The 26407-nt window shown below is 41.3% G+C and overlaps 1 protein-coding gene across 1 annotated transcript in view; it reads left to right on the top strand.

The window, feature by feature from the left end:
• The window catches only part of LOC146989450 (protein TANC1-like), an 87713-nt gene that overhangs the window by 1937 nt on the left and 59369 nt on the right, over window positions 1–26407 (top strand). The window contains 5 exon segments of the mRNA XM_085773012.1: window positions 1872–2078; window positions 4884–5009; window positions 8770–8900; window positions 11881–12223; window positions 17695–17940. Of these exon segments, the coding sequence (XP_085629138.1) occupies window positions 1872–2078; window positions 4884–5009; window positions 8770–8900; window positions 11881–12223; window positions 17695–17940 (1053 nt within the window).

Below are 26407 nucleotides of genomic sequence, written 5' to 3'. Positions count from 1 at the left end.
TACAATCTCCAGTGGTGGACAGTAACGGAGGAAATTTACTTGAGTGCTGTAGGACTTAAGTACATATCCAGAGGATTTGTACTTTACTAGAGTCTTAGATTTCTTTGGTACTTATTATCAATCAATCAATCAATTTGTTTGTTTCGGGCATGTCAATTTAAATCATCATCATCACACTTCATCTTAGTTCAAATAATACAATACACATGGCCGAAAGGGAAAGCGGGAGAAGCAAAAGCTGATCTAGTCCCGCCCCCATTATTATTACTCTTACTTGAATACATTTACAAGACAAATACTTTTACTTTTACTCAAGTTAATCTCTAGGAAGGCTGAAAAGTACTTTGTCAAAGAAGGAAACCTATCACAGTGCAGCTCTCCACTGGGATCTACGTATAAGTGGAAATACTGTACGTCATCCTTAACCCATAAGGATGCCACCAAAGTTCTCAGAAACACGAGTTAAAAGCTCCTTAAATTCATTCATTTAGGAAAAATTGTAGTAATTCATTGATGTGAAAAATAAGAAATGTACTCTTACTCTTACTTTTACTTAAAGCATTTGGGATACTTAAAGGTACAATATGTAAGAAATCTAAAGCAACTGGCCGTAAAATCCTCCTAATATGTCACAGAGACTCAGGAATAATGTTCATATAAGATGATGAACTCACCAACAACAATCCTACAGCCAGAGTATTCGCATTAAAAATCTTTTTTTGCAGACTGCAAATCATGTTTATGTTTTGAATTAACGTGTTTACATGTTGCGCCACCTAGCCCAGTCTCTCTCCCAGTCACGGCGGCGTCAGTGGTGTTTCAGCCTCAGTTTAACCCTATACTAACCCTGCTGCTTCCACTGAGCTGCTGCTACGACTGGGAGAGAAAAATGAGATCACTGTGTTTTGAATTTGACTGCAGTAACCGTTTTTGGCCACATTCTTACATATTGCACCTTTAAGTACCTTTAGAAGCAAGTACTTTTTTACTCTTACTGGAGTAACATGTCAACTGAGCTACTTTTACTTGTAATGGAGTAAATTTTGACTAGTAGTATTTGTACTCTTACTCAAGTACTGGGGTCGAGTACTCTGTCCATCTCTGACTATCAGGGCCGGTGGCCGCTGGCATAAACCCTCTATGTGGTTGTTTAGGGCCACAGCCGTTAGGTGGGGGGCCACATGATCAGAAAGGTACCGGGGTTCATCAAGTCATTTAAACATCCTGAGGTCTGCACGTGCAGCTATGAGCTTTATATGTAATGTGAAGTCAATATTCAGCTTCTTTTATCTCACATTTGAGACATTTGGTGAAAATAGAACGGCAGAATGACAACATTTGTGCTCAAAAAACAATCTTACAAAATGTCATTTTAGACTTGTTTTCTACACTTATCTATTACTGTATTCATATCCTATTTCAAGCACCAAAACAGTTCATTCTCATGACTGAAGGAGTGTTTTCACAAGGGATTTGAAATGTTTCAAAAAGCAGACCTCAAATTTCCAGCATTTGGCCTAAATTATTTCTTTCTACAGTGTTCTAGGACAAACTGGCCTCAGTGTGCTTACAGCGGAGGTTCTAATATTTAGACATAAAACACTTGAGTATTGTTACATCTGCAAGTATCTTAAAAAGATCAATGTAAGAAAATATGTTAAAGTCTCAGACCTCAGAGGGATAAACACGTCTGTATTCAGTTTTAACCAGTGATTTGGTGTTTGTGCTTAGAGTGCAGGGCCACAAACAGAAACCTTGTTTAGGGGGCCACCAACATCCTAGGGCCGGCCCTGCTGACAGTCTCACTCTGGGCCTCTTTAACCTGAACACCTGTCCTGCTCTGACCCCCCCTCCCCCCCGTGCTGCTGCAGGCGGCGAGGTGTACACCCACAGCACCTTGCAGAGGACCGGCGGCGGCGGTGGCGGGCGCGTCCGGCACCACAGGGAGCACGACAGCGGCCACGCAGACAAACTGAAGAGACTGACCAAGGGCGTGTCCATCTCTCTACCGTCCTCGCCTCTTCTCCCCCCACGGCAGCCCAACATAGCCCCCTCCCAGTCCTGCCTCAAGTTCCCAGGTGGGTTTAAGACAGATATCACCATGAAACTTCCCAAGTTTATCACTCACATTAAGACAAATATTTTTTTGTATTACAAGTTTTGTCAAATTTTATGTTTAAATATGTAAATGAGGCAATATCTGATGAAATATGCGCTATTTTGCATACATTTCCAGAACCGAAATCTGAACAATGGATAAAGCCCCTTTCAAAATTCTTGTTTTATTTTGTTGACACATTAGAGTCAAAGGTTTTTACAGAGGGGATTTTGGATATCTCTTTTTATCACTTTGTAAATGAGAAAATACTGTCACCAGCCCTAAAAAAAATCCAATTTCTCCATGTTTTTAGGAATAAAATGTTGTATAAATCAGGCTGTGAATGATATATCAACAAACCCCTCTGTAAAAACCTTCAGAATAGAGTCTGAGGAAAAACTAATTTAGAGAAAACGGCCTTTAAAGACTTGCATTGTAAAATTCCATAGATTGTTAATGTAAATCATACTTTTACGATTGGTTGCGGATACAGAGAGAGCTTTACAGTGATACCTGACATGACATGGGTCAGACAACAGGCACAGCACAGTGAGTCACAGTAGCTGCTAACTTTTGGTACATTTAGGAGAAATCTACCAATAAAAGAGACAAAATGAAGTAAAATAACCACCTTAATGTGGATTTTCTACCATTTCTTTTGACTTTTCTGAGAGAATATGTTAAGGAAGAAAAATAGCCAAAAATCTCAAAATTGATCAGTGCATGAAAAAAGTGTCTCGTCCAAATGAAAAAAAACCCAAAACCAAAACGATTAGAAAAAGAAGCAAAAGCACAGTTTGAATATATGAACGAGTGAGCATGGTAACAAGCTTGTGCATCAGGGAGCGTGTAGCTGCAGAAAATAGCTGAAAACGCTTTCATGGGTTTTGCCTTGATTAGCAGAGAGCTTCTGTGCGTTCAGCTGTTCCATACATGTGACAGCAAATACAAGAGCACACAGACTCAGTGTCCTCAGGGCCACCAAACATGTGACAGATTGTCAGAGTAAATGATTGAACAAGAAACCTTAAGGCAAGGAACCCCAATTAGGTAGGTCAATGTTTTTACATGTTAAAACATTACAAAAACTAAAAAAAAAAAAAAATAATGTTTTTCCATAAAGTCAAACCAAGATCAAACCATCTCTGCTGAAATAAACCGTTATATCTGCGTCACGGCATCAGATTGTGTTATATCCACAAACAGCAGTGAACTGGGGCGTCAACAGTCTGAAATGTTTGACGTGGATTCTTCATTTGATTCCTGCACGAAGCCGCAGCCGTCACTAGGATGTGTAAGTTTCACACCACGGGACCATGATTTGTCCCCAAACTAGTTGTGACGTCACAAAATTTTATTCTTTTTTTTTATGTTGGCATTTTAAATTTTGATTTAAAACCAGAACAGAAAAACAGGTGCATTTGAAACCTGCCTCTTGTGTCTTAAACCACTTAAACATCCAAATAAAGCAGCAATTAGTAAAAAAAAAACGTATTTTTGAATGAAGGGCGACTGCAGTGACCTAAAATCTTTTTGGATTATGTTTAAAATAACTTCAGATCACATTCAGATGTTTTTATGGTTTATTCATTCATTCTTTATTTGTTCCTTTCATAAAAGTGTACAGTACGATACAATATGATGATAACTAAATAAATCCATACTTACATTCAAATCAACACCTTTCATAATAGGAAAGGAGCAGTAAGAAGAATATAATTCTTATTTATGTCTGCCTCCTAACTTAAACTCTGTTACTTTCAGTCACCTACACCATCAGCTACACCCTTGATTACAAAAAACAAAAAACACAACAATTTAAATTACAATATCAAACCCTTATTAATGTCCTTATTCATCAAGTTAAAACTGTAAAAAACATAAAAGTGTTATTGATGTTTTTAGGTTATTTCTTAATTGCACTAAGTCTTGTAATTGTTGGAGGATAAGAAAACACACTGCCATGTTCACCTGAAGGTGCCTCACCTGTGAGGAAACACTAGGTGGCAGTGTCCTGCAGTCATTCACAAAAAGGTGCTCTAACATTTCACTGCATGCAGCAGCACAACCTTGTTTTTTTTTTTCCTGCTACACTGAAGCTACATGACCAGAAAAAACAAAAAACTACTGCAAATTTGAAAAAAAAAATATATATAGTGTCATCATGCATGGATGTACACTTCCCCTGGTTGGTTGGTTGGTTGGTTGGTTGGTTGGTTGGTTGGTTGGTTGGTTGGTTGGTTGGTTGGTTGTGTATATGAGCTGCAGTGTTTCTAGGCTTCGTCCACCTGCATCATTGAAAACGCAGAATAACCTTGAGTCTAAAAATGTGGATCTCTTCTCTTCTGTGTGAATGATCCGGTCCCGATGAATCTGAGCTTCAGATGTTCCCGCATAAATTGAGACACACCCACACACACACACACACACACACACACATATACACGTATACACACACACATCAAGTGCCCTGCCATCTATCTATCTCTCTCACACACACAAACACACACATACACATTAGCAGTGTTAATACATTATAGATAAACACCCCGGTACAGTGAATATTGCTCTGTTTGCATGCACAGCGCCGCCTCACACTCTCTCTGTACATACGGCTTCATCCTCCTGGGACACAATTCAAATTCTGCACCACAGATCTCATCTGGGGAGGCTTAATCTCTCTCTCCCCCTCTCCCTCTCTCTCACTTTCTTTCATATCCCTCCCTTTCTCCACCCTCGATCCCTCCCCCTCCCTCTCTCTCTCTCTCTCTCTCTCTCCCATCTCTCCCTCCCTCGCTCTTCGCTGTGGCCGAAGAAGGACGGGTAAAGAAGCTGGAGTATGTGGACGGCTCTTCCAGCGCGAGAGAACCTCTTGTCTTCGCCTCGTGCCGTGGCAAGACAGACCACAGAGGTGAGAACGAACCGGGGGGGTGGGAGTGGGGGTGTGTGTGTGTGTGTGTGTGTTCAGCATCGGGTTTTTCCCAGGTATTGATTTTGGTTGAAGTGAAGCTGAATGAGAAGGAAATGAATGAATGAGGTGAGGGAAGGGAAGGGAAGGGGAGAGTTGATGCTGCTGATGCATCTGTGGATGTTTGTTGCTTGTTTTTTTTTATTTATCTAAAAGGTTGTGTTAAGTTGTCAGATTGTGTGTTGTGTGTGTTTTATGTTTGTGTGTCTGTGTATTGATTATTTTCTTTCACGACACTTTCTCCTCAGACTTTCCAGTTGTTGCGGCGATTACTATTATTATTATTATTATTATTATTCTTATAATTAAAGCAGTAAATGTTGTGTTTCTGACCGCCCTTATAGGCTGATTTAAAGGCAGATTTTTTTTATGAAGCATCTTCCATCGCCATCGGTTGCCAGGGACACCTCCACCAGCTTCCCGTTTCCAATGGCAACTGCTAGGTGGTTTGATGAATAGTACTGGACGTTACATTCAGTGTGTCCTCATGTTACTCCAGATTGGATCTCGTCTCGGTGCTCTGCTGAGTAAATGCAAAGTTTTTTTTTGAGTTTCTCTCCCGAAACACACACACACACACACACCCTTCCTCCCACCCCCCACCAAAAAAAAAAAGGGCCCAGCTGCTTTTCTGGCTTGGAACAAGAAGAAAAAGGAGAAGAAGAAGTGAAAAGAGTGTTGACAGGCGCTTTAACAAGGACACCTGATGGAACAAAAGTGACAAGGCTGGCCTCTTGAAAACTGACCTTGGTTTGGTGTTGGTCTCAAAAGCAGAGCTCCACTCGTGTTTGTAGGAGCGATGTGATGCAGTATCTCTGAGCGGAGGAGAGGAGAGATAGAATCAGCAGAGAGAGAGAAAGAGAGAGGGCACAGAATGAATGTGATGTCTAAAACGCAAAAGATGTTTGTGAGGAGGAGTGAGCTGTTCCTGTAATCCGTGATGTCCTGTCATCCTGTTGCCTGGTGGTGCCAGCTCAACATGCACGTTACTCAGCAGCCGATAGCAGCACATAGATTATAGGTTGTTGTTGGGGCGTGAGAGGGAAGGAAGGAAGGGAACGTACCGCTGAGAGAGAGAGAGAGGCATTTTAGAAAACTCTTTTGTTTAATTAAAGGTACATTGTGTAGGAATTACTCCCATGATCTAGCGTTGCGGTTGTAGGCTATATCGCAAGCAACTCAGTGGTATTTTTCATGCTGCATTCACGTGAAATTGGGCAGAGGGCAGACAAGCCTCTATGTGAACAAGTGGTCCGTCAGCACGAGGCGAAACAACACACGTGACAATATGTTGTCATGGCGATGTCGTAGTTTTACCGGCTTTCTCTCGACTTCTGTGACTACTACTGCGGTTGTATATCGCAAGCAACTCAATTGTATTTTTTCATGCTGCATTCATGTGAAATTGGGCAGACGGCAGACGAACGACAGTCGCTGCAAAACAATACACGTGACAATATGTTGTCATGGCGATGTGGTATTGTTTTACCGTCTTTCTCTGGACTTCTGTGACTAAAACGACATCTGGTTTGTTAGCGACGGCCGTCTGCCCGACTGCAGGTGAAGGCAGCATCAGTGTAACGCTCCGTTCCTCCTCACTGTGTTACCGCGGTGACTGAGCCGACAGCTCCGGTGTCTCCGCTGAGTTTCCGTGGTTACCTACCATCACCATGGAGACACCACATGGCAGCCAGCACCGAGCTTACCCGCTCCATGTAGATAGTCAGAGAGCCGAAGCGGAAGCAGGAAGTAACGTCACCATGGGACCTCAATTCGGAAAAAATCTCCATGTGAGTGAACGGGAGTCAAAATTTTATTTCGTGGTCTGATTGAATTGTGTCATGAGAAAAAAATATGTCCTCTACCTGTTTAAAACATCACGTTTCATGCCGAGAAATCGAGAGGTACCTGTGTGCAGGGACCAGGGCGCCGCCATTAGCTCAGCTCATCCATACCGGAAGTCACAACCGGAAGTTGCTTTTCTTCGTGTATTCACCTTATTTCTATGTTATTCTAAGAACCCCTCTCTCTCTCTGGCCTGTCTAGCCTCTACCTGCTCTTTTTACTAAACTTAACCAACTCCTTTCTTCATTGCCTAAACCCAACCAAAGCATCCACCAACCACATTTCTTTTTTCTGTCTCTCTCTCCCGGTCTGCTGTCAGCAGGAGCGGCGTTAGCCGTTCGGCGCTAGCCGTTAGCCGTTAGCAGCGTTTTTTAATAACTTAATAAACGATCCATGCAAAAAAATATTTAGTTAGCTCAATCATGTTGTAACTAAGATATCCGCTGGAAAACAATATTTTATTATGGACCATTGAGTTACTGAGTTATTTTTTTTATCTACATAGAAATGATACACATGAAGAAGAGCAATTTCCGGTCGTGACTTCCGGTGTGGATCAGCTGGGCTAATGGCGGCGCCCTTGTCCCTGCACACAGGTAGTCTTGGAAAAATCAGCAGTTTGTTGTAAAACGGCAACAGAAGAATGTATTTTATGTGAAGACGCTCTGCGGACTACAGATCTGTGTCCCACAAAAAATACGTCACCAACTGACACGGGAAAGGGCGGCATTTGGTCGCCATGGTGACGTCACCTACGCGACTTGTAGTCTTTCTGGTTACAGATTCTTCTGAATTTTATTTTACAATAGTTTTACAACAAACTGCTGATTTCTCGGCGTAGAGGTCATATATTTTTTTCTCATGGCAGAATTCAATCGGATCACGAAATAAAACTTTGACTCTCGTTCACTCACATGGAGACTTTTTCCGAACTGAGGTCCCATGGCGACGTAATGTTACTTCCTGCTTCCGCTTCTGCTCTCTATTATATGAATGATATGAACGGCTCATTCAGAGCTTACCAGAACACTTCAGTTTGTTGATGGGGGGGGGATTACTGATTACTGATGAATGAAAAACAGACTTTTGAACCAAATAATCGATTTTCGTGAATAGATAACAGGAGAAGTTACACAATGTGCCTTTAAAAAAAAAGAAAAAAGCCTCACTCTGACTCTGCAGAGGCGTGGTGGGCGTGGTGGTGGTGGTGGTGGTGGTGGGGGGGCCGGGGGGGTTGGAGGTCAAAGCATCAGGGAGCCTTTAAAACAGTGATGAATGAATGCAGCAACATGGCCTGTGTCGGCCAATCTGTCCAAGGAGCAGCTGAGAGGGAACGAACCAAAGCACTCCTTCTCTTCTCTTCTCTTCTCTTCTCTTCTCTTCTCTTCTCTTCTCTTCTCTTCTCTAGTCTTCTCTTCTCTTCTCTTCTCTTCTCTAGTCTTCTCTTCTCTTCTCTTCTCCACACCAAACCAAAGCTCATTGAAATTCACCACCCGTCTCTTAAGCAAGAGCACCTGGCAGGCGTGTGTGTGCACATAGGCAAAACTCACAACCTCGCACAACCTCACACAACCTCACACAACCTCACACAACCTCTCGCTGCTGCTGCCTTCTCAACTAGGAACTATAAGAGCCAGTGTCTGTGCAGGAACAGCTGCATGGGGCTGGGGGGTGTTGACCTGTGGATGCATGCATGTCTTCTACTTCTACTTGCTTCTTCTGCTCAGTGGGAATCTTTGGCGAAGCTGAAACCATGTCTTCCATTTGCTTCTTATTATCTTATTACTAATCCGTGTGTCCTGAATGTGTGTGTGTGTGTCCTGAATGTGTGTGTGTGTGTGTGTCTGTGTTGTTCCAGACCTCCACGTGGAGCCCCAGCTGGGCTCCTCCCTTTCTACCCAGGAACTGATGACCAGACTATGCTTCTTATTGGGAGAAGCAACGCCTGGCACTGCTAGCTCTCCTATGGAGGACAGGAGGGAAAAGAAGGTAGGGCAACAGCCGGCGGCGGTGTAATATTGATTCTTAATGGCGGGGGGGGGGGGGGGTTTCTGTGCTGTCATGTCACATAAAAAAGGCAATAGATATAGTTAATGAAACATTTTTTTAACCCCTCATGTCATGTGTCCACTAAAAAGGATCTGAATTTCCATATCACGTCCTGTGGATTTGTTTGTTGCCTGTTATTTAAAGTAATATATATATATAGAATGATGTATTTATTAACAAAAATCACTCTCCCCTGATCTCATCTGAGCATTTCGCTGTCTCTAAATCATAACAAAATATATATATATATATTTTTTTTACAAATGTCTGCAGCAATTTATAAAGAAAACATAATGGAACCTGACATTTTCATATCATATCACGTCCTGTGGATTTGTTTGTTGCCTGTTATTTTATTTTAAAACGCAGCTGTGTTGCAGGAGGAGCAGGGTTTTTAAATACAGCTTGATTCAAATTCCCTCTTGGAAAAAAAAAAAGAAAAAATCGATATGTATCTGGAAGCAGTATTAATTGTAATGTGTTGCTATGCTTCCACATCCAATGGCTCCATTTCTCTCCATCCACGCTGTCAGCTGGACCTCCTCTCTCTCTCTCTCTCTCATGTATATATAAACCATAAGAGGAGCGGTCGTACTGTACTGTACGTGCTGCTGTTATGTGTCTTCCATCTCGGTGCCTTTGCTTTGCGTTTTGCTCAGCCTTGGCCCATTTTCTCAGCCTCATTCCTCCACCACCTGAGCTCCAGATTCAGTCCGTTTCACAGAGATAGCGACGAGGTTCATATGAGGAATGTGGGTTGTCCTGGCTAAGATAGATGAGGCTCTGTATAAAGGGAATAACAGTGAGCCGTTTCCACTCTGCTGCCTCGTCTCCCTATACAGTCTCTCTGTGTGTGTGCATGTGTGTGTGTTGCAGAAACGTTGCATCAGTAATGAAGAGACCTGAGATGCACGTGATTTAAACTACACGGATAAGGAATTTTAAAGTAATATATGTATTTATTAACAAAAAAACTCTTTATCCTCTGATCTCATCTGAGCATTTCACTACCTCTAAATATAACAAAATATTAATTTTCTGCGGCAATTTATAGAAAACATAATGGAAACGGACACAAACATGAATCACAGCTGCAAAAAAAGACCAAAGAATGAAACCAGGACCTCTCTGACAGTCTAATATTATAAGCTGCTGCTGTAATAACCTGAATGAAACATGATTTATTGCACTAGTAGGTTCCAGTATATTGAATATGCCGTGTGTTTCTTCTTAAAACGTGGAATTAAAAGGCCCTTTATCACTAAATGTGACACTACTGAGATGGAGCTTGAAGAATAATGTCATCATTTCTCAGCCTGGCTCTTATCTCTATGTGTGTGTGTGTTTGTGTGTGTATATGTGTGTGTGTGTGTTGTTGTTTTTTAACACCATAATGAAATGTGGTGTTCAAATTCACTTTCTGTTCTCTTTGCTTTACTCTGGAGCTTTACCACACTGTCGTTCCAAGTTTCAATCCAAAACACAAACACAAAACACTCGTCCTTTTTTCCATAGTAACACACAGATGGACGACACTTCCATCCAAGTTTCTATTATACTCAACAATACACCTGTGACAGACACGGGTTTATTTTAGTCTTTGTGAAATCAGCAGGAGGAGAAGAGGAAGAAGAAGACTGAGTGTACGATGACTGTTACAGTTGACGCAAAACTGGGTAAAATGACAGGAAGAGTAAGAAGAAAACAACTGAAATGAGTCCCTTTATTCAGTCGCACAAACTCGTACACATGCACGGTGGAGTTTTTGAAAAGGTCAGAAATGACGCTGTGAGTTTACTCCGTATTTACAACAGAGGGATGCCACACACTGTCTTCATACACATCATACACACACCTTTCATTTCATATTGTAACATATTATTTGGGCAAGTACTTTGAAGAGTTCCCTCAACTGTATTCTCACTTTACAAAAACGATTCATCACAATAACGATAACATTTTCTAACAGACTCACTAGACTCACTTCTTCCTGTTTTTGCTGTAAGTACTTTTCAAATATGTATTTTTGTTTATCAAGTTACTTCCAATCTGTTTCCAAACTGTATTTCAGTTCATTTCCCAGATTCATAATTTCAACACTAGGTCAGCAAATAATCTTCATCCCACTTTTTTCCAACTCTACTTCCTCTCAGTTCTCAATTAGATTTAGAGGTCCACACTTTTGGAATTCATTACCGATTCACCTTAGAAACTGCACGAGCATAAATTCATTTAAGAAACAAATAATTCATTTTCCATTGGCCCAGTTCAGCAACACATAAACCACAGATTTTCTTTATATCATCACACAATAATATTGCTTTTCTCTCCCTCGCTCTCTTTTCTAATTATTTTATGTTGTTCTCCACATTACTGTAAATTAAATGTATGTTGAATGTTTATCTTTAGGAGGAACACTTGACAAGCCCTTAGGGTTTTTTTTTGGTTTCTTCTGCACATTTGCTTTATCTACTGTATACTTTGTATGTTTTTTTTTGTTGTTGTAGTTGTTGTTCTACTTTTTAATGTGCTGTTTTATATATCTTTCATTTCACAACGTTCTTTGCTCGTTTGTGGAGTAATTATGTGGAATAGTTTGGCCGAAAACATTAGAAATAGTAAAAGCCTAAGTGAGTTTAAAAGAAAGTTTAAACAACAGATGTTTGATGTGTACAGTAGGGAAGATGGGGGTGGTTAAATGAAATGAAATGAAATGAAATGGATTAAATAAATACATAAATAATATACTGTAGGACAAATGTAGGACTGTTGAGGGAGTTGGTGTGTGTCTGTAATCTGTACTGTCTGGTTGCTGTGGTCTGGTGGTGTGAAATAAACACTACAACAACAACAACTTTATCCACTTCTTCCTCCCTTCCCTTTTCTTTTCTTTTCTTTTCTTTTCTTTTCTTTGTCCCAGAGCGACACCTCGGCCCAGGGGGGGAGTCCCAGCTCCACTCTGACCTGCAGCACCGCCTCCCCCTGCTCAGAGAGCCCCTCGTCCACGCTGAGCACCGGCGCTGGAGGACAGACTCTGCCCCTTCCCTCACCGCACTGCAGCTCCAGCCCCAGTGGGACGCTCTGCAGCCCCGCCGCTCACCCTGGTCCTGGTCCTGGTCCTGGTCCTGGTCCTGGTCCTGGTCCTGGTCCTGGTCCTGGTCCTGGTCCTGGTCCTGGTCCTGGTCCTATCACCGGGAGCAGCCCTGGGCCTCCTTCCCAAAGCCCCACCTCCACCCTGGAGAGCAAGGACAGTGGGATCATAGGTGAGAGCTGCTGCTGCTGCTGCTGCTGTTGTTGTTGTTGTTGTTGTTGTTGTTGTTGTTGTTGTTGTTGTTGTTGTTGTGTGTCCTCTGGTCAAATGAGGTCTATACATATTGTATGGGTTCACACATTGGTTATTACACACTAGGTGAAGCATGTCCAATAGGAAAGCTGGCAAAAACGTAAGCCGTTTTTTTGCTCTTCCGGTGGAATTTTATGTTTACGTTTCCATGGTTTCGGTAGTCGTTAAAGGGACAACGAGGAGTTTCTATTTGGTTATAAAAAGTCTCATATTAATGTGGATGAATCTCCGTTACCACTTGTTAATGGTCCATTTTAGATAAATCTATGGTTTTGTCTCTATGGTTATTTTGTTATTATTAGTGGTGGTGGAAATGCTGGGCGAGCCGACCAGCGTTTCTTTACTTTTGGTTTCGTGGCGAGTCATGAGAATAACGCCGCCGTATGAATCTCCGTTTATGGTGGGAACTACGACGGTATGTGATCGTCTTCCAACCTCTGACTTTAATTCTTGATGAATGAAAACATGAGTCTGTCTTGCGCCGGTCAAAGAATTTCACGGTGCGGAGGCTCATAAATGTAGTGTGGAAACACTTTGCTTTAACAAAACTCCTCGTTGTCCCTTTAACAGATACAACAGTTAGCAGAAGTAAGTGATATATTTGTGTTAATCTAAGTCTTAAATAGTTGTATCTTCCGACAGCAATCAGAGTGTTTGGTCTGAAACACGGGTCTGTCAGTCACTCTGCTCTGCTCTGAGCCCAGGAAAAAACTTTCCTTGTATCCTACAACCTTTATCCAATGAGGAGAGAGAACGGCATAAAGGGGCAGTCCTCTCTGTGTGTGCAGCCAAGGGATGCGCCTGAATGTGGTGACGTAGGGACGAGGGCGGGGGCTGCTAACTCCATCTGCTGACAAGAAGTTAGACAAAACCACCGGATCGCTTACTCCTGCTTTAACAGTGGATATCACACAAATTTTTTTAATTGCAGTGCGTAACGTCTGTCAACCCTTGGAGAATCTCTGCGTAATTACAAAAAACTTGAATTGTTGTTACATTTCAAATTGTTGTTGCACTTTGCTGTTGTAAAACCAACAATGTTAAAGAGCAGATGATGTGTTTACAGTAAATGCAAATGTCTGTTGGTTTATTTTGTTACTTTTAGTCGACCTTTAGGTGACATTCAGTATCCCAGTGCTATATCAATTTATAAATACTAAATGTAAATCAACCCCAGGCTGCACTTTTAGCTGGATTTGGTGCCATTTCAGAATAAAAACCATAGATGGGTAAAAACCTGCCAGGATATGATGATTCATAATGACAGATTAGAAAAATGGGTAACACTTTACTTGAATAGGTATTCATAAGATTGACATAACACTGTCATAACCATGACATAACAGCTGTCATAATTAAGAAATATCACACGAGAGGGAGTGCTGAGTGCCGCAGATAATCCCACCGTGCTGATACAGTACAACAGCACGACCTCAGTGTGATATTGCTTTTATACAACAGTGCTACGAGCGCATTTTAGAACAGTAATAAACTACAAGAGATTATGATTTGTTTGTTTATTTAATCATTTATTTGGCTCCGCCAACAGAAATAGTTCTGCAACTGGAAGGGAGACAAGGCTGTTGCCAGGCAACACATAAACATTAAACTAGCTAGCTACTAGCTACAAGCTTTTCCACCGAGCTGCTTCAGTGCTGGTTCTGGTTCGGAGCCCGTGTCTGATTAGCAGCGGAGCAACAGGACCAGCGTGAAGACACAGAGACGTTATCGATACCGTATTACATTTGTTTATCTGCCATGTAATCAATATAAACACAGTTGAAGCTAAGTAGCTGAGCTACGTGGCTAACAGCAGCTAGCGCTAAGATAGATTGACGCATCGCCGTCAAAACGTAGTTGCCCCTGCGGCGATTTTTTTCCAATTGTGTTTAGTAGAGATTTAGGCCCAATTCCGATTCTATTTTTCATCCCTACCCCTACCCCTAGCCCAACCCTTGCCCTTGAAACGGAGCTACAAGGAGTAGGGAACCCCTACGAATTGGGACACCACTTCAACAATCACATACGTCATCAATCGAGCTGCTGGCTTTCACATAAGCAGACGTGACGAGCTTTTGCCACAAATCCTCTATTCAGAACCACGTTAACTTAATGAAATTAAATTAAATTTAATGAAGAATGATCGGTTCATTGTAAAACATTTATTTATTGTGGTGATTTCTGTATAGGCTACAGATCCCCCAGGCAGTGCTGCTCCTGTGTCCAAAACACATGAAGCTTCACTTTTAATTCAAACAAATTAATGCGACAATTGTTACATTTCATCAACGAGACCAGCATTTATCTCCTAAAAAGAATGTAACTACGCGGCGGTAAACCTTTAAAAACCTGCGGGTAAGTTAATTAGCGGTCGTCTTTTCTACCGGGACGAGGTCGGGAGGTTGGCCGGCTGACAAGCTCTCCGGACGGGTGGTGTCTCCGTGACGAGCCGCTGATCTGCTCCACAGGTGGAGGCTCCACCGTGGAGCATCACTTCTCCCAAAAACATCGGAGCAAACGTCTAAAAAATATTAAAACTTAACAAAATGACGTAATAACAGCGCTACAGTGAGAAATAAAACAGCTGCCGGTTGCCGTGAGATGCATTCTGGGAAACTTGCCATAGCCCTCGGTCCGTAGTGTGCCCCTGAAAAATCTCCGTTTCGAGGGCGAGATAGCCAGACCCCTTCCCCCTAACCCTCGTCTGAACCAGAATTGGGACACCCCTACCACTTCACGTGAACGCGCAAAACGAAGGGTTAGGGCCAAGGGCTAGGGCTAAGGGGAGAATCGGAATTCGGCCTTAGACTCCAATTAGACGGACCAGGTCAGGTCCAGGTTTTAATGTTCAGGTTTCTAACTGTAGCAGCAGCAGAGAGATGGGGCAGCTCCTGTATGGGGAGCCTGGCTCTGACTTAGCTCCTGTCCAGCTGAACAGCGGAGTGATAATGTCTGTAAAAAGTCGCAGTGCTGTTATCAGCACTCATGGAACGTCTCTTGTCCAATCAAATTGCTCGGTTGGGACCGGTCGGAACTAACTGTTGTTTAAACATCAATGAATACTTATGACAGCTGTCGTTAAGTGGCATTCGGTAAGTTATGTCACTTTTGATGCAAAGTTGACATTGTTTGAGATGTTTTTGTTCTGACAACTTGACATAAAGACAGTTTAAACTGTCATAGCAGACCTAATGGCCAAACTTAAAAAGGACATCTCAAACAATGTCAACTTTGCATCAAAAGTGACATAACTTACCGAATGACACTTAACCACAGCTGTCATAAGTAGTATTCATTGATGTTTATGACAGCTGTTATGTGAATCTGATGAATACCTATTCAAGTAAAGTGTTACCGAAAAAGGAAATGGTAATAGAGGGCACCAAAATAAAAGATTTTGCTTAGGGTCCCATCATGGAGGCTTGGGCCGGCCCTGTCTATACATATTTTATTGGTTCAGATTGGTTATTACACACTAGGTGAAGCATGTCCAATAGAAAAGCTTAGCCATGCATCACTAGAGGTAGAAAAAAAACACAACACTAAGGCTAAAAAAAAAAACCCTCAGTGGCCTATTTAATGAATTAAAGGTGGAAGAACTTATCAGAAACCCTGGACATGACGGCGCGCCACACCTTCCTGAAGTTTAGATGCTCCATCACTAAAGTTTTGCGGATCGAGTCCTTGTCGGGTGTGTGTGCTCCTGCTGCTGCCCCACAGCTACTTCCTCCTCTACAGCGCCTGTGCCACTTCAGCCTCAAGGCTTCAGCTCCCTCCTGTCAAAACTGGGACACTGCTGTCTTTGTTGCTTATGGGTCTGATTCTCCTAAAATAGGACACTTTTTTCTCCCTAAATAGAGTTTGTATTTATAGTTAAATACAAAAGGCCGAGGGGCCACATCACGTCGTAGCCTACAATACAAACCAGTAGTTGATTGATGACTTTTGAGCGTGGTGGTGTGGTGGATAAAACAATTAGATGAATTATACTGAAGAAAATGCAAAGTAATAATCTACTTATATTTCCTTTTCGTGGTTTTTCCAGCGACCACCACCAGATAGATAGATAGATAGATAGAACGATAGATAGAACAATAGATAGATAGAACGATAGATAGAACGATAGAACGATAGAACGATAGATAGATAGATAGATAGATAGATAGATAGATAGATAGATAGATAGATAGATAGATAGATAGATAGATAGATAGATAGATAGATAGATAGATAGATAGATAGATAGATTCTATATTATAGATTATATATTCTATAAATACACATCCATCCCAAAGACTGCAGTGGGATTCAAATGTTGAATCTATCTATCTATCTATCTATCTATCTATCTATCTATCTATCTATCTATCTATCTATCTATCTATCTATCTATCTATCTATCTATCTATCTATCTATCTATCTATCTATCTATCATCATCTCTGTATGCATATACTGTGATTAATGGAAAAGTTTGACATGTTAATTGATAATTGATCGGTGATTGATTGGTTGGTTTCCCTCTCGAGCCCCGTCCCTCTGATATTACAGTAACATGCAGCAGCGTCAGCTTTTTGAGCGTGGTGGTGTGGTGGATAAAACAATTAGATGAATTATATTGAAGAAAATGCAAAAAAAAGTTATCTACTTATATTTCCTTTTTTGATTGATTGATTGATTGATTGATTGAAATTCTTTATTCAGTCGCATCACACAATAACATTATCGACACAAAACATTATCGACAAAATAGTGACTGAAAAGGCACAGGCAGAAGCATAATGCTTATATTACTGTAATGCCTGTCCTACATACCAAATTACAGTAAGCTACCCAGCATTTTTACCATATAAAACATAAAACAACAACTAACAAACAAACAAGCTAATGAACAAACTAAACTAAACCAGAGGAAAAAACAAACAAACAAACAACAAAAAAACGGAACCAATACGGTTACCAGTATTTAAATATATTGTAGTAAATACATTTTTAAATAGCAGAGAAAAAAACAAACAAACAAATAAAAACAAAACAAAAAAATAAAGCTACCCAACATTGTTACAATATGAAAAACAAACAAACAAACAAACAAACAAGTAAGAAAACAAACAAACAAACATAAAAGCGAAACTAAACCAGAAAAGGACCAGAACCAATAAGATTAACAGTATTTAAATATATAGTGGTAAATACATTTTTAAATATCAGAGAAAACAAAAACAAAACAACAAAAACAAATAGGCTAAACATTAACATTTGTAGCCTTCAATTTTCAAAATTGCCCTGCATACCCTTTTTTTGGTAAACCGAAAATGAAGTGCACATTGGTAAATCCAGGTTAGCATCTTTCCGTAGTTTAACTCCGTAACTCTTTCCGTGGTTTCTCCAGCCACCACCACCAGCTCCTCGGAGAATGAGGAGCGCTGCGCCTCCACTGAGGTCCTGAGTAGAGATGAAGGAGCGACGGACCGCCACGCGGGGGGGCCGAGCAGGGACAACGTGGTGTGTCCCGGCCAACCGGACGAGGCCTTGCCCCGGACGGACATCACCCCACCCGCCCCCAAGAGACCCCTCCCCCCCCACCACCTCCACAGCACCTCCTCCCTGGTGATGCCGCGGCCCAACTCTGTGGCCGGTACGTTCACGTTTACCTTTTCTTCTGTGTCCATGGTTACCCACACATATGGATATATACATGTGTTACATTTGTATACATTATCATACAGTATAAGTTTGTATGCTTAGATAGATAGATAGATAGATAGATAGATAGATAGATAGATAGATAGATAGATAGATAGATAGATAGATAGATAGATAGATAGATAGATAGATAGATAGATAGATAGATAGATAGATAGATAGATAGATAGATTCTATATTATAGATTATATATTCTATAAATACACATCCATCCCAAAGCCTGCAGTGGGATTCAAATGTTGAATCTATCTATCTATCTATCTATCTATCTATCTATCTATCTATCTATCTATCTATCTATCTATCTATCTATCTATCTATCTATCTATCTATCCATCTATCCATCTATCTATCTATCTATCTATCTATATCTCTCTCTCTCTCTCTCTCTCTCTCTCTCTCTCTCTATCTATCTATCTATCTATCTATCTATCTATCTATCTATCTATCTATCCATCCATCCATCCATCCATCCATCCATCCATCCATCCATCCATCCATCCATCCATCCATCCATCCATCCATCCATCCATCCATCTATCTATCTATCTATCTATCTATCTATCTATCTATCTATCTATCTATCGTTCTATCGTTCTATCGTTCTATCTATCTATCTATCTATCTATCTATCGTTCTATCTATCTCTGCTGATGTTGGGTCGTATATCACATCTCTGTATGCATATACTGTGATTAATGGAGAAGTTTGACATGTTAATTGATAATTGATCGGTGATTGATTGGTTCGATCCCGTCCCTCTGATATTACAGTAACATGCAGCAGCGTCAGCAGCTCGTTAGCTTAGCATCGGGGTCGCAGCCCGGCTTTGTCTAAATGAAACAAAATCCACCTGACAGCACTTTTTTAAATCCCTCTAATTACCTTGTGATATTTCCAACAGGAAGTCAATTCTCCCTCCAAATAACAGAAAAGCCCAGCTCATAATAATCCCCTCTGTTAAAAAAAAAAAAAAAACACAACATGTTGTTTTACTGTAACTCTTGAACCAGTCTCTATTACTGTATTATATTTAAGCAATATATCACGACAGGCCGTGGTATATGAGGTATCATGAGGTGAGCATAGACCACGGACTGGAGTGATATATTGCTTTTATAAAACGGTTACCAAAAAAGGCAATATGAAAGAGGGATACGCAATCAATTTCATGTAGTTTTATTCAACCAGAAATACATATTATTCAATAAAATAGCTTCACTGTGGAAAAAATAGTCCCACCTCTCCAGACGTTAGCTCCTAGTAGCTCTGTCACTGCTCAGTCCCCTCTACCATTGTTAACCCTCTGGAGGTGAAAGTTCACCTTAAACATGTGAATTCATCTACTTTAGTCCATTTTTTAACATCGTAAAAACATCAACTGTCTGTTGCTACGGATGCAACAGTCCGTTGTCATGGATACATGACAACAACTTCCATTCATACCAGTCATACGTGCCTGAGGCGGAGTGATAGCCTACGCTGTGATGAGGCTTTAGAATAGTAGCCGTGGTATATGCTCAATATACCACGGTTAACAACCAATCAGATCGCCGGATTTCACCTTTCCGTTTTATAATACATTATATTCTATACTGCAGATGAAGCAGGTTAATGAGCACACGAACAGTGACGGCTGTGACCTCGGAGTGATTGATTACTGTAACGCACTGATGATAAATATTGACTCGAATGGACTGAAATTGATCGACTTGATGGTTGACGTGACATTTCCCAGTGATTGGTGGATGAATCATGTAAACTTCACTTCGCTGCACCGCGTGCTGCTGCTCTACTTTACCTCTGGATGAAGCTGGATACACACAGAACCAGTTAAATGTCCTAGGAGGCCTCCACTTGTCATAAAAACACCCTCCCTCCCTTCCTCCTCTCCCTCCTCTCCTCCCTCCCTCCTCCCTCCCTCTCCAGTCACGATCTTTGCTCGTACACAAGGCTCCTTTTCTTTCCCTTAGATGTCAGTTCATTTGTGGTGGTGGTGGTGGTGGGAGCAGAAAAGAAGAGATTCCCAGAGGAGGAGTGGATTCACAGATTCAACGGCTGCCAGTTTCTTCTTCTGTCAGCTGCTGCTTTCATTTACACACTCGTCTTGATGAAATTCAGAATAAAGACGAATAAAAACCGAGCCACAAAAAGCACCGGAGCCCCCCACGTTAATGGAGGATCATAAAACCGTAGCCTATATATATATATATATCATGGCATACATTAGGGACAACAATGAGATAACATTCAATTTTAAATACTCCCAGATTGCCAGCAGCAATGTCATCATCAGGGCAGAGCAGACGACAGATAAGGTTGTAATGACTGGAGGTTAGCAGCATCGATAAGACTTTTTTTTTTATATATATATATAGTATATAAACGATTATAATCATCTCTGATGTCTGTTCAACCCTCCACATCCTCCGACTGCAGCAGATTTCCCTCACAGAAGTTCAGGGTAGCACCAGCACCACAGTGACCCGAGATCATTCATATTTAAACACTTGCTCCACATTAACGCTGCCTGCAAAAAACTGAAACATAAAATAATCTGCCGACCCTTGCGTTGTGGAAGTGCAGCTTTCCACAGCCGATGTGATGTGGTCGTCAAAAATAGGTTGTTGTGATTTAAAATGCGTTGTTGCATCACTCGGACTGAGCTGCATGAACCATATCGGCTTTTTTCTGCTCCAGACGGTCGTTATAGAATCGGCCTTTTGGGTTTAATAAAAATAAAAAATCTGCTCCAGTAGGCTACTTAAACATTTAACACAATCGCTCTGTTAGAGAAATGTATTGATGAAGCCCTGAGGTTCCCTGAGATAAATCCAACAGGCATGAAAGAGCAACTGCTGTTATTCCGAGGTTTAAAGGGATAGTTTGACATTTTGGCAAATTGGCCCATTGCCATAATCCCTATAGTCATAGCAGTAGGTTTGTTACCTTTAATTGTCGGTGCAAGCTATTTTTAGAACAGCGGAGCAGAGCCGTGAGCTGCTCAGAGCTATGCTACGGAGGCTCATTATGGGATTTCTTCTTGGTTTCCCTCATCAAACTCATCAAATACACAATCCAACAACTCCACAACGCTCTGGTGGACAAGTTGTGAGCTGCACATTCACCACGCTATGAGATAATAACACAACGTTACCACACAGAGTTGTTTTAGAGGGAAATACAGAGACTGTTGATGAAAAACTGTCCCTGAAGGCAACGTGCATCAGTGGTTTTGCATGAATTTCCCTCTAAAACAACTCTGTGTGGTGACGTTGTGTTATTATCTCATAGCGTGGTGAATGTGCAGCTCACAACTTGTCCACCAGAGCGTTGTGGAGTTGTTGGATTGTGTATTTGATGAGTTTGATGAGGGAAACCAAGAAATCCCATAATGAGCCTCTGTATAACGTAGCTCTGAGCAGCTCACGGCTCTGCTCCGCCGTTCTAAAAATAGCTTGCACCGACAATTAAAGGTAACAAACCTACTGCTAAAACTATAGGGGATTATGGCAATGGGCCAATTTGCCAAAATGTTGAACTATCCCTTTCAGCTTTGCAGCATCTGCATCAATTACAGATGTGGCGTTAAATGTTTTCTATGTGTTTCTTTTCTTGTATTTAAATCAGCCAGAGTCCGAGGAGGAGTGAGAGCTTGAAGCTGCTCAGGGAGACTCAGGGACTTTATAATGATGTGAAGCCTCAGGCCGGTGCCTGCGGATTATAAAGGGGCACTGGAGCATCGCAGTCCCAACAATGGGACACTGTAAGGACACAAAGGAGGATTTTAAACTCAAGTTAAAGTCTCCAAGTTGAAGTTAAGTCTTTCTGGAGGAGTTAAGATAAGATGACTAATACTACTCTTACAGCTGTCCACTAAACACAGGCAGCAGATGGGTAGCTTAGCTTAGTTTAGCCTAGCCTGGCTCCAGCAATTCTACTGGCAACATTTTGGCAAATTCGCACCGATCCGGTCGTTTTGGCCTCAAATTATCACCATAGTTCCTATAGTCATAGCAGTAGGTTCATTACTTTTAAAGAGACCCCTAGAAGTTTGCTTTTGGTTATAAAAGAGTCTCATATTAATGTGGATGAATCTACATTACCAACACTTGTTAATGGGTCCACTTTTGATAAATAAATGTTTCGTCTTTATAGTTATTTTGATATTATTATTTAGTGGTCGACTCGCCTAGCATTCCGGTTTCCCGGACGTTGCCCAGCGAGTCATGGGAATAATGAATAACGGCGCCAGATCACTCGTCTAGGCTAGGCTGGACTTTCTTTCTTGATTAATGAAAACATTCTTGGCAAATGTTTTCGCTTTCGTCCGTCTTGCGTCGGTCCAAGGATTTCACCGTGCGCGCAGAGGCTCATGGGAAATGTAGCATGAAAACACTTCGCTTTCCGAAACTCCTCGTAGTCACTTTAATTATCGGTGCATGTTGTTTTGAGATCGGCGGGGCAGAGACGTGAGCTGCTCAGTGAACACAATGGAGGTGAACGGTACAGGTCCACTGTCCCTCATCAAACTCATCAAATACACAATCCAACAACTCCACAACGCTCTGGTGGACAAGTTGTGAGCTGCACATTCACCACGCTATGAGATAATAACACAACGTTACCACACAGAGTTGTTTTAGAGGTAAATGCAGCCGCAACTACATTCCAGACACGGCTGCTGGGCGGAGGGATGGAGTTGTTGGATTGTGTATTTGATGAGTTTGATGAGGGACAGTGGACCTGGACCGTTCACCTCCATTGTTGTTCACTGAGCAGCTCACGATCTCAAAACAACATGCACCGATAATTAAAGGTGATGAACCTACTGCTGTGACTATAGGGGTTATGGTGAGAGGAGGATCTGACTAAATGTATGTGTGAACTATCCCTTTAAAGGGACAACGAGGAGTTTGTATTTGGTTATAAAAAGTCTGATATTAATGTGGATGAATCTCCGTTACCACTTGTTAATGGTCCATTTTAGATAAATCTATGGTTTTGTCTCTATGGTTATTTTGTTATTATTAGTGGTGGTGGAAATGCTGGGCGAGCCGACCAGCGTTTCTTTACTTTCGGTTTCGTGGCGAGTCATGAGAATAACGCCGCTGTATGAATCTCCGTTTATGGTGGGAACTACGACGGTATGTGATCGTCTTCCAACCTCTGACTTTAATTCTTGATGAATGAAAACATGAGTCTGTCTTGACCCGGTCAAAGAATTTCACGGTGCGGAGGCTCATAAATGTAGTGTGGAAACACTTTGCTTTAACAAAACTCCTCGTTGTCCCTTTAACGTTGAAAAGGTGCTGGGTGGGTTTCTCATTGTTATAATTGTTAAAGGGTGGGGGGGCGGTGATGCTGGAGGCTTCGGGGGGGGGGGGGTAGCAGACAGCGGCTTCACAGTTTGACCTTTAAAGAGATGAAGGATCAACAGGGGCGGTGGTGTTGATAACCGCTGAGCTGTCACCAGCAGGAACATCTACAAGGTAGAGAAGCAGCAGCAGCAGAGAGTGAGTGAGTGAGTGAGTGAGTGAGTGAGTGAGTGAGTGAGTGAGTGAGTGAGTGAGTGAGTGAGTGAGTGAGTGAGTGAGGGATCGGTGCTGACGGACAGGGTGGTCCAGGCTGTCCTCGTGTCCCTGTGACAAACCATCTGCAAAGAAAAAAACCACACTTACACACATTAACAGTAATATGCAGCACTTGATTGCAGAACTGTAGGTTTTATTAATTTGACCGGTTTTACCTTTTTTGTATAGTTTTATAGTTTTATTATTTCTATATGCAAACATTGTGAATGTAGCCCTCTAGTTTATTTATGTATTTTTATATATATTTTATTCTATTGGTTTAGTTTTTCTCCATATTGAACCACTGCACACATAGCACTTTAACTTAAGAGCTGCTGGTTTGATCAGTTCTATGGATTTATTGATTTTATTGATTTATTTGTATAGAGTGGAAGCACCCTTCGCTGTTTTGAATGTGTGTTAAATGTGTGAAAGTACTTTGTATGAATGTCTCGTATGTATTGTTTTGTGTATGCAGTGGCTCAAAAATCCCTTTGGGACAATAAAGTCCAATCCAATCCATCCAACTCTCTCACCTCTCAGTTAGGGATGTCACGATGACTTGTTTTCACAATTAATCGTGGTATTAAACGCCACAATTAATACCGTTACTTTCCCAGAAAGATGATGTTTTGTTGGAACTGTATCGGCAGATGTATGTGCAAAAATAATAAAGGATAAATGCGCAGACACTGGTCCATTTATCTAACGTAACACTGAATTGGTAGGAATTTAAATGTTAGCCTGTCATTTTTAATTAAAAAAAAAAGCAAAACAAAACAAAAAACGATTAAAATAAACGCAAACATTTGGTATAGATGACAATTTAGGACCTGAATATTTCAAACGCTTCCCCATATTGGCCATATATTAAATAGATACTTGAAATATTTTGTGTAAACAATGAGTAATGTAAGTATATTTTGACTATATTTGATTTGTGAAATTAATTGATAATCGTTAACACCGTGATTATTCCTCTGACGATAATCGTACCAAGAAAATGTATAATCGTGGCATCCCTCCTCTCAGTCATGTGACCAACCACGCTGCCTTCATCCATCCTTCCTCCTCCTCCTCCTCCTCCTCCTCCTCCTCCTCTTCATCATCATCATCATCCCACTCCACACCTCCTTCACACAGTTTGTCCTCCGCTCTCAGTTCCCTCCATCTCTGACAACCTTCTTCTTTCTTCCACCTGTTGTAAAAGGAGGGATTTCCAATATTTGTTCCCCTAAAACTCCTCCTTTATTTTTGCTTATCACGTATTTCACGGTGTAATTGATTGATTCTGTGCATCATCATTATTATTAATATGATTTGGCCTCGTGCAGCAGCAGCAGCAGCAGCAGCAGCGTTCACCCACTCTCTCTATCTCTCTATCTCTCTATCTCTCTATCTCTCTATCTCTCTATCTCTCTATCTGCTGTCGTAGGATGATGGACACATGCAGAGTTGCTAGATATATCAGATTATGGTCTGTGTGTCGAGCGGCTGGTTGGTGCTGTAGTGTTTCTCTCTTCATCTTCATCCTTCTGTTCTTGATGAAGATGAAGGAAATCTGGTCCAGTTTTTTTTATAATTGACGGCGCTGTGACTGCACGTGTCGCTGCTGCAGACTTTGGTTTGATTATTTGGATGCTTAAGGACGTCGTCGTTGATGTTGATGTTGATGCTGCTGCTTCAGTACAGTAGTTGCTGCTGCTTTTAAATCTTTTTAAGCTGAAACCGGCTCGGAGATGATGATTACCAGCGGCTGCGTTTAACATGCATACAGTACGTGATTATAGTCGTGTTGTTGTGAGGTCATCATCCACTCGTCCATCCGCCACTATTTTATAAACAAGTGCAATGTGACTCAGGCCTTTTTTTTTTTTTATATCCCGCTCTAAGGGGATTAGTGACGTTAGTGATGCCAGATTTACAGATTTTACAGAGGATTTTTTTTACATTTATTATTATTATTATACATATATTAAAGCGATGGATGGATGAGATGAGTCTGTCTGTGTGCACTGCAAACAAACTACAGTATTAATATTTTTTCTCTCAGACTAATTTTGAGAACTGCACACTAAATATCTTAATGCTAATGCTATTTACTATTACATCATTTAAATGCAGATTTATCCCTCCTTCTTACAAGCAGCCACACACACACACACACAAAAAAAAAACCATTAATCAGCACAAACCCTAAATATTCAGAGAAGCGCTGTGATTACGACGGCCCAGGAAGTCTCAGTAAGCACCGACTCCTCCGGTTGCACTGACTGTAATCTAGTTTGTTGGTTTTCTGCCACGTCTGGACTCATAAACCACGAGGACGGAGGTTCTTAACCTGGTTTTTTCCTGCCAGCTGCTCCACAGATACGATGAGGAGGTGACCACAGATGACTCCTATAACTCCAGAAGCTGCGACTGTAGAAGTTAAAACAGAAAAGAACAGAACTTAGACAAGAAAGACATCATTTAATGTAATTCAACTCATTCAGAATCACTTCAGAAACATTTCTCCACTTGTTATGTGTTGATCTGAGTATGAGCTGTTTTCACACCTAGTTATTATGATTTAGTGCTGAACCGTGGTAAGACATATTGTTAGTGTTGTTTATTATATTGCTGCACGGCCCAGGATCGATGGTTTGATTCCCGTCTCCCCAAGTCCACATAGTGCATGACACTGAACTCATAATTAACCTTCATGTATCATGTGTGCATGAATGATAATTGATAGTTAGAAATGTGCACAAATGCAGGTTGATGTGCTGCATTAATGGGTGAACGTGACTTGTAGTTATTTGAGACTTGAAAAAGCTCGATTTA

This window comes from Trachurus japonicus, chromosome 3, assembly GCF_045865225.1.
Source record: "Trachurus japonicus isolate A0001 chromosome 3, Traja_1.0".
Lineage (NCBI taxonomy): Eukaryota > Metazoa > Chordata > Actinopteri > Carangiformes > Carangidae > Trachurus > Trachurus japonicus.
Note: the sequence above shows the minus strand (reverse complement) of the source record. Positions and strands in the feature narration are given on the sequence as shown.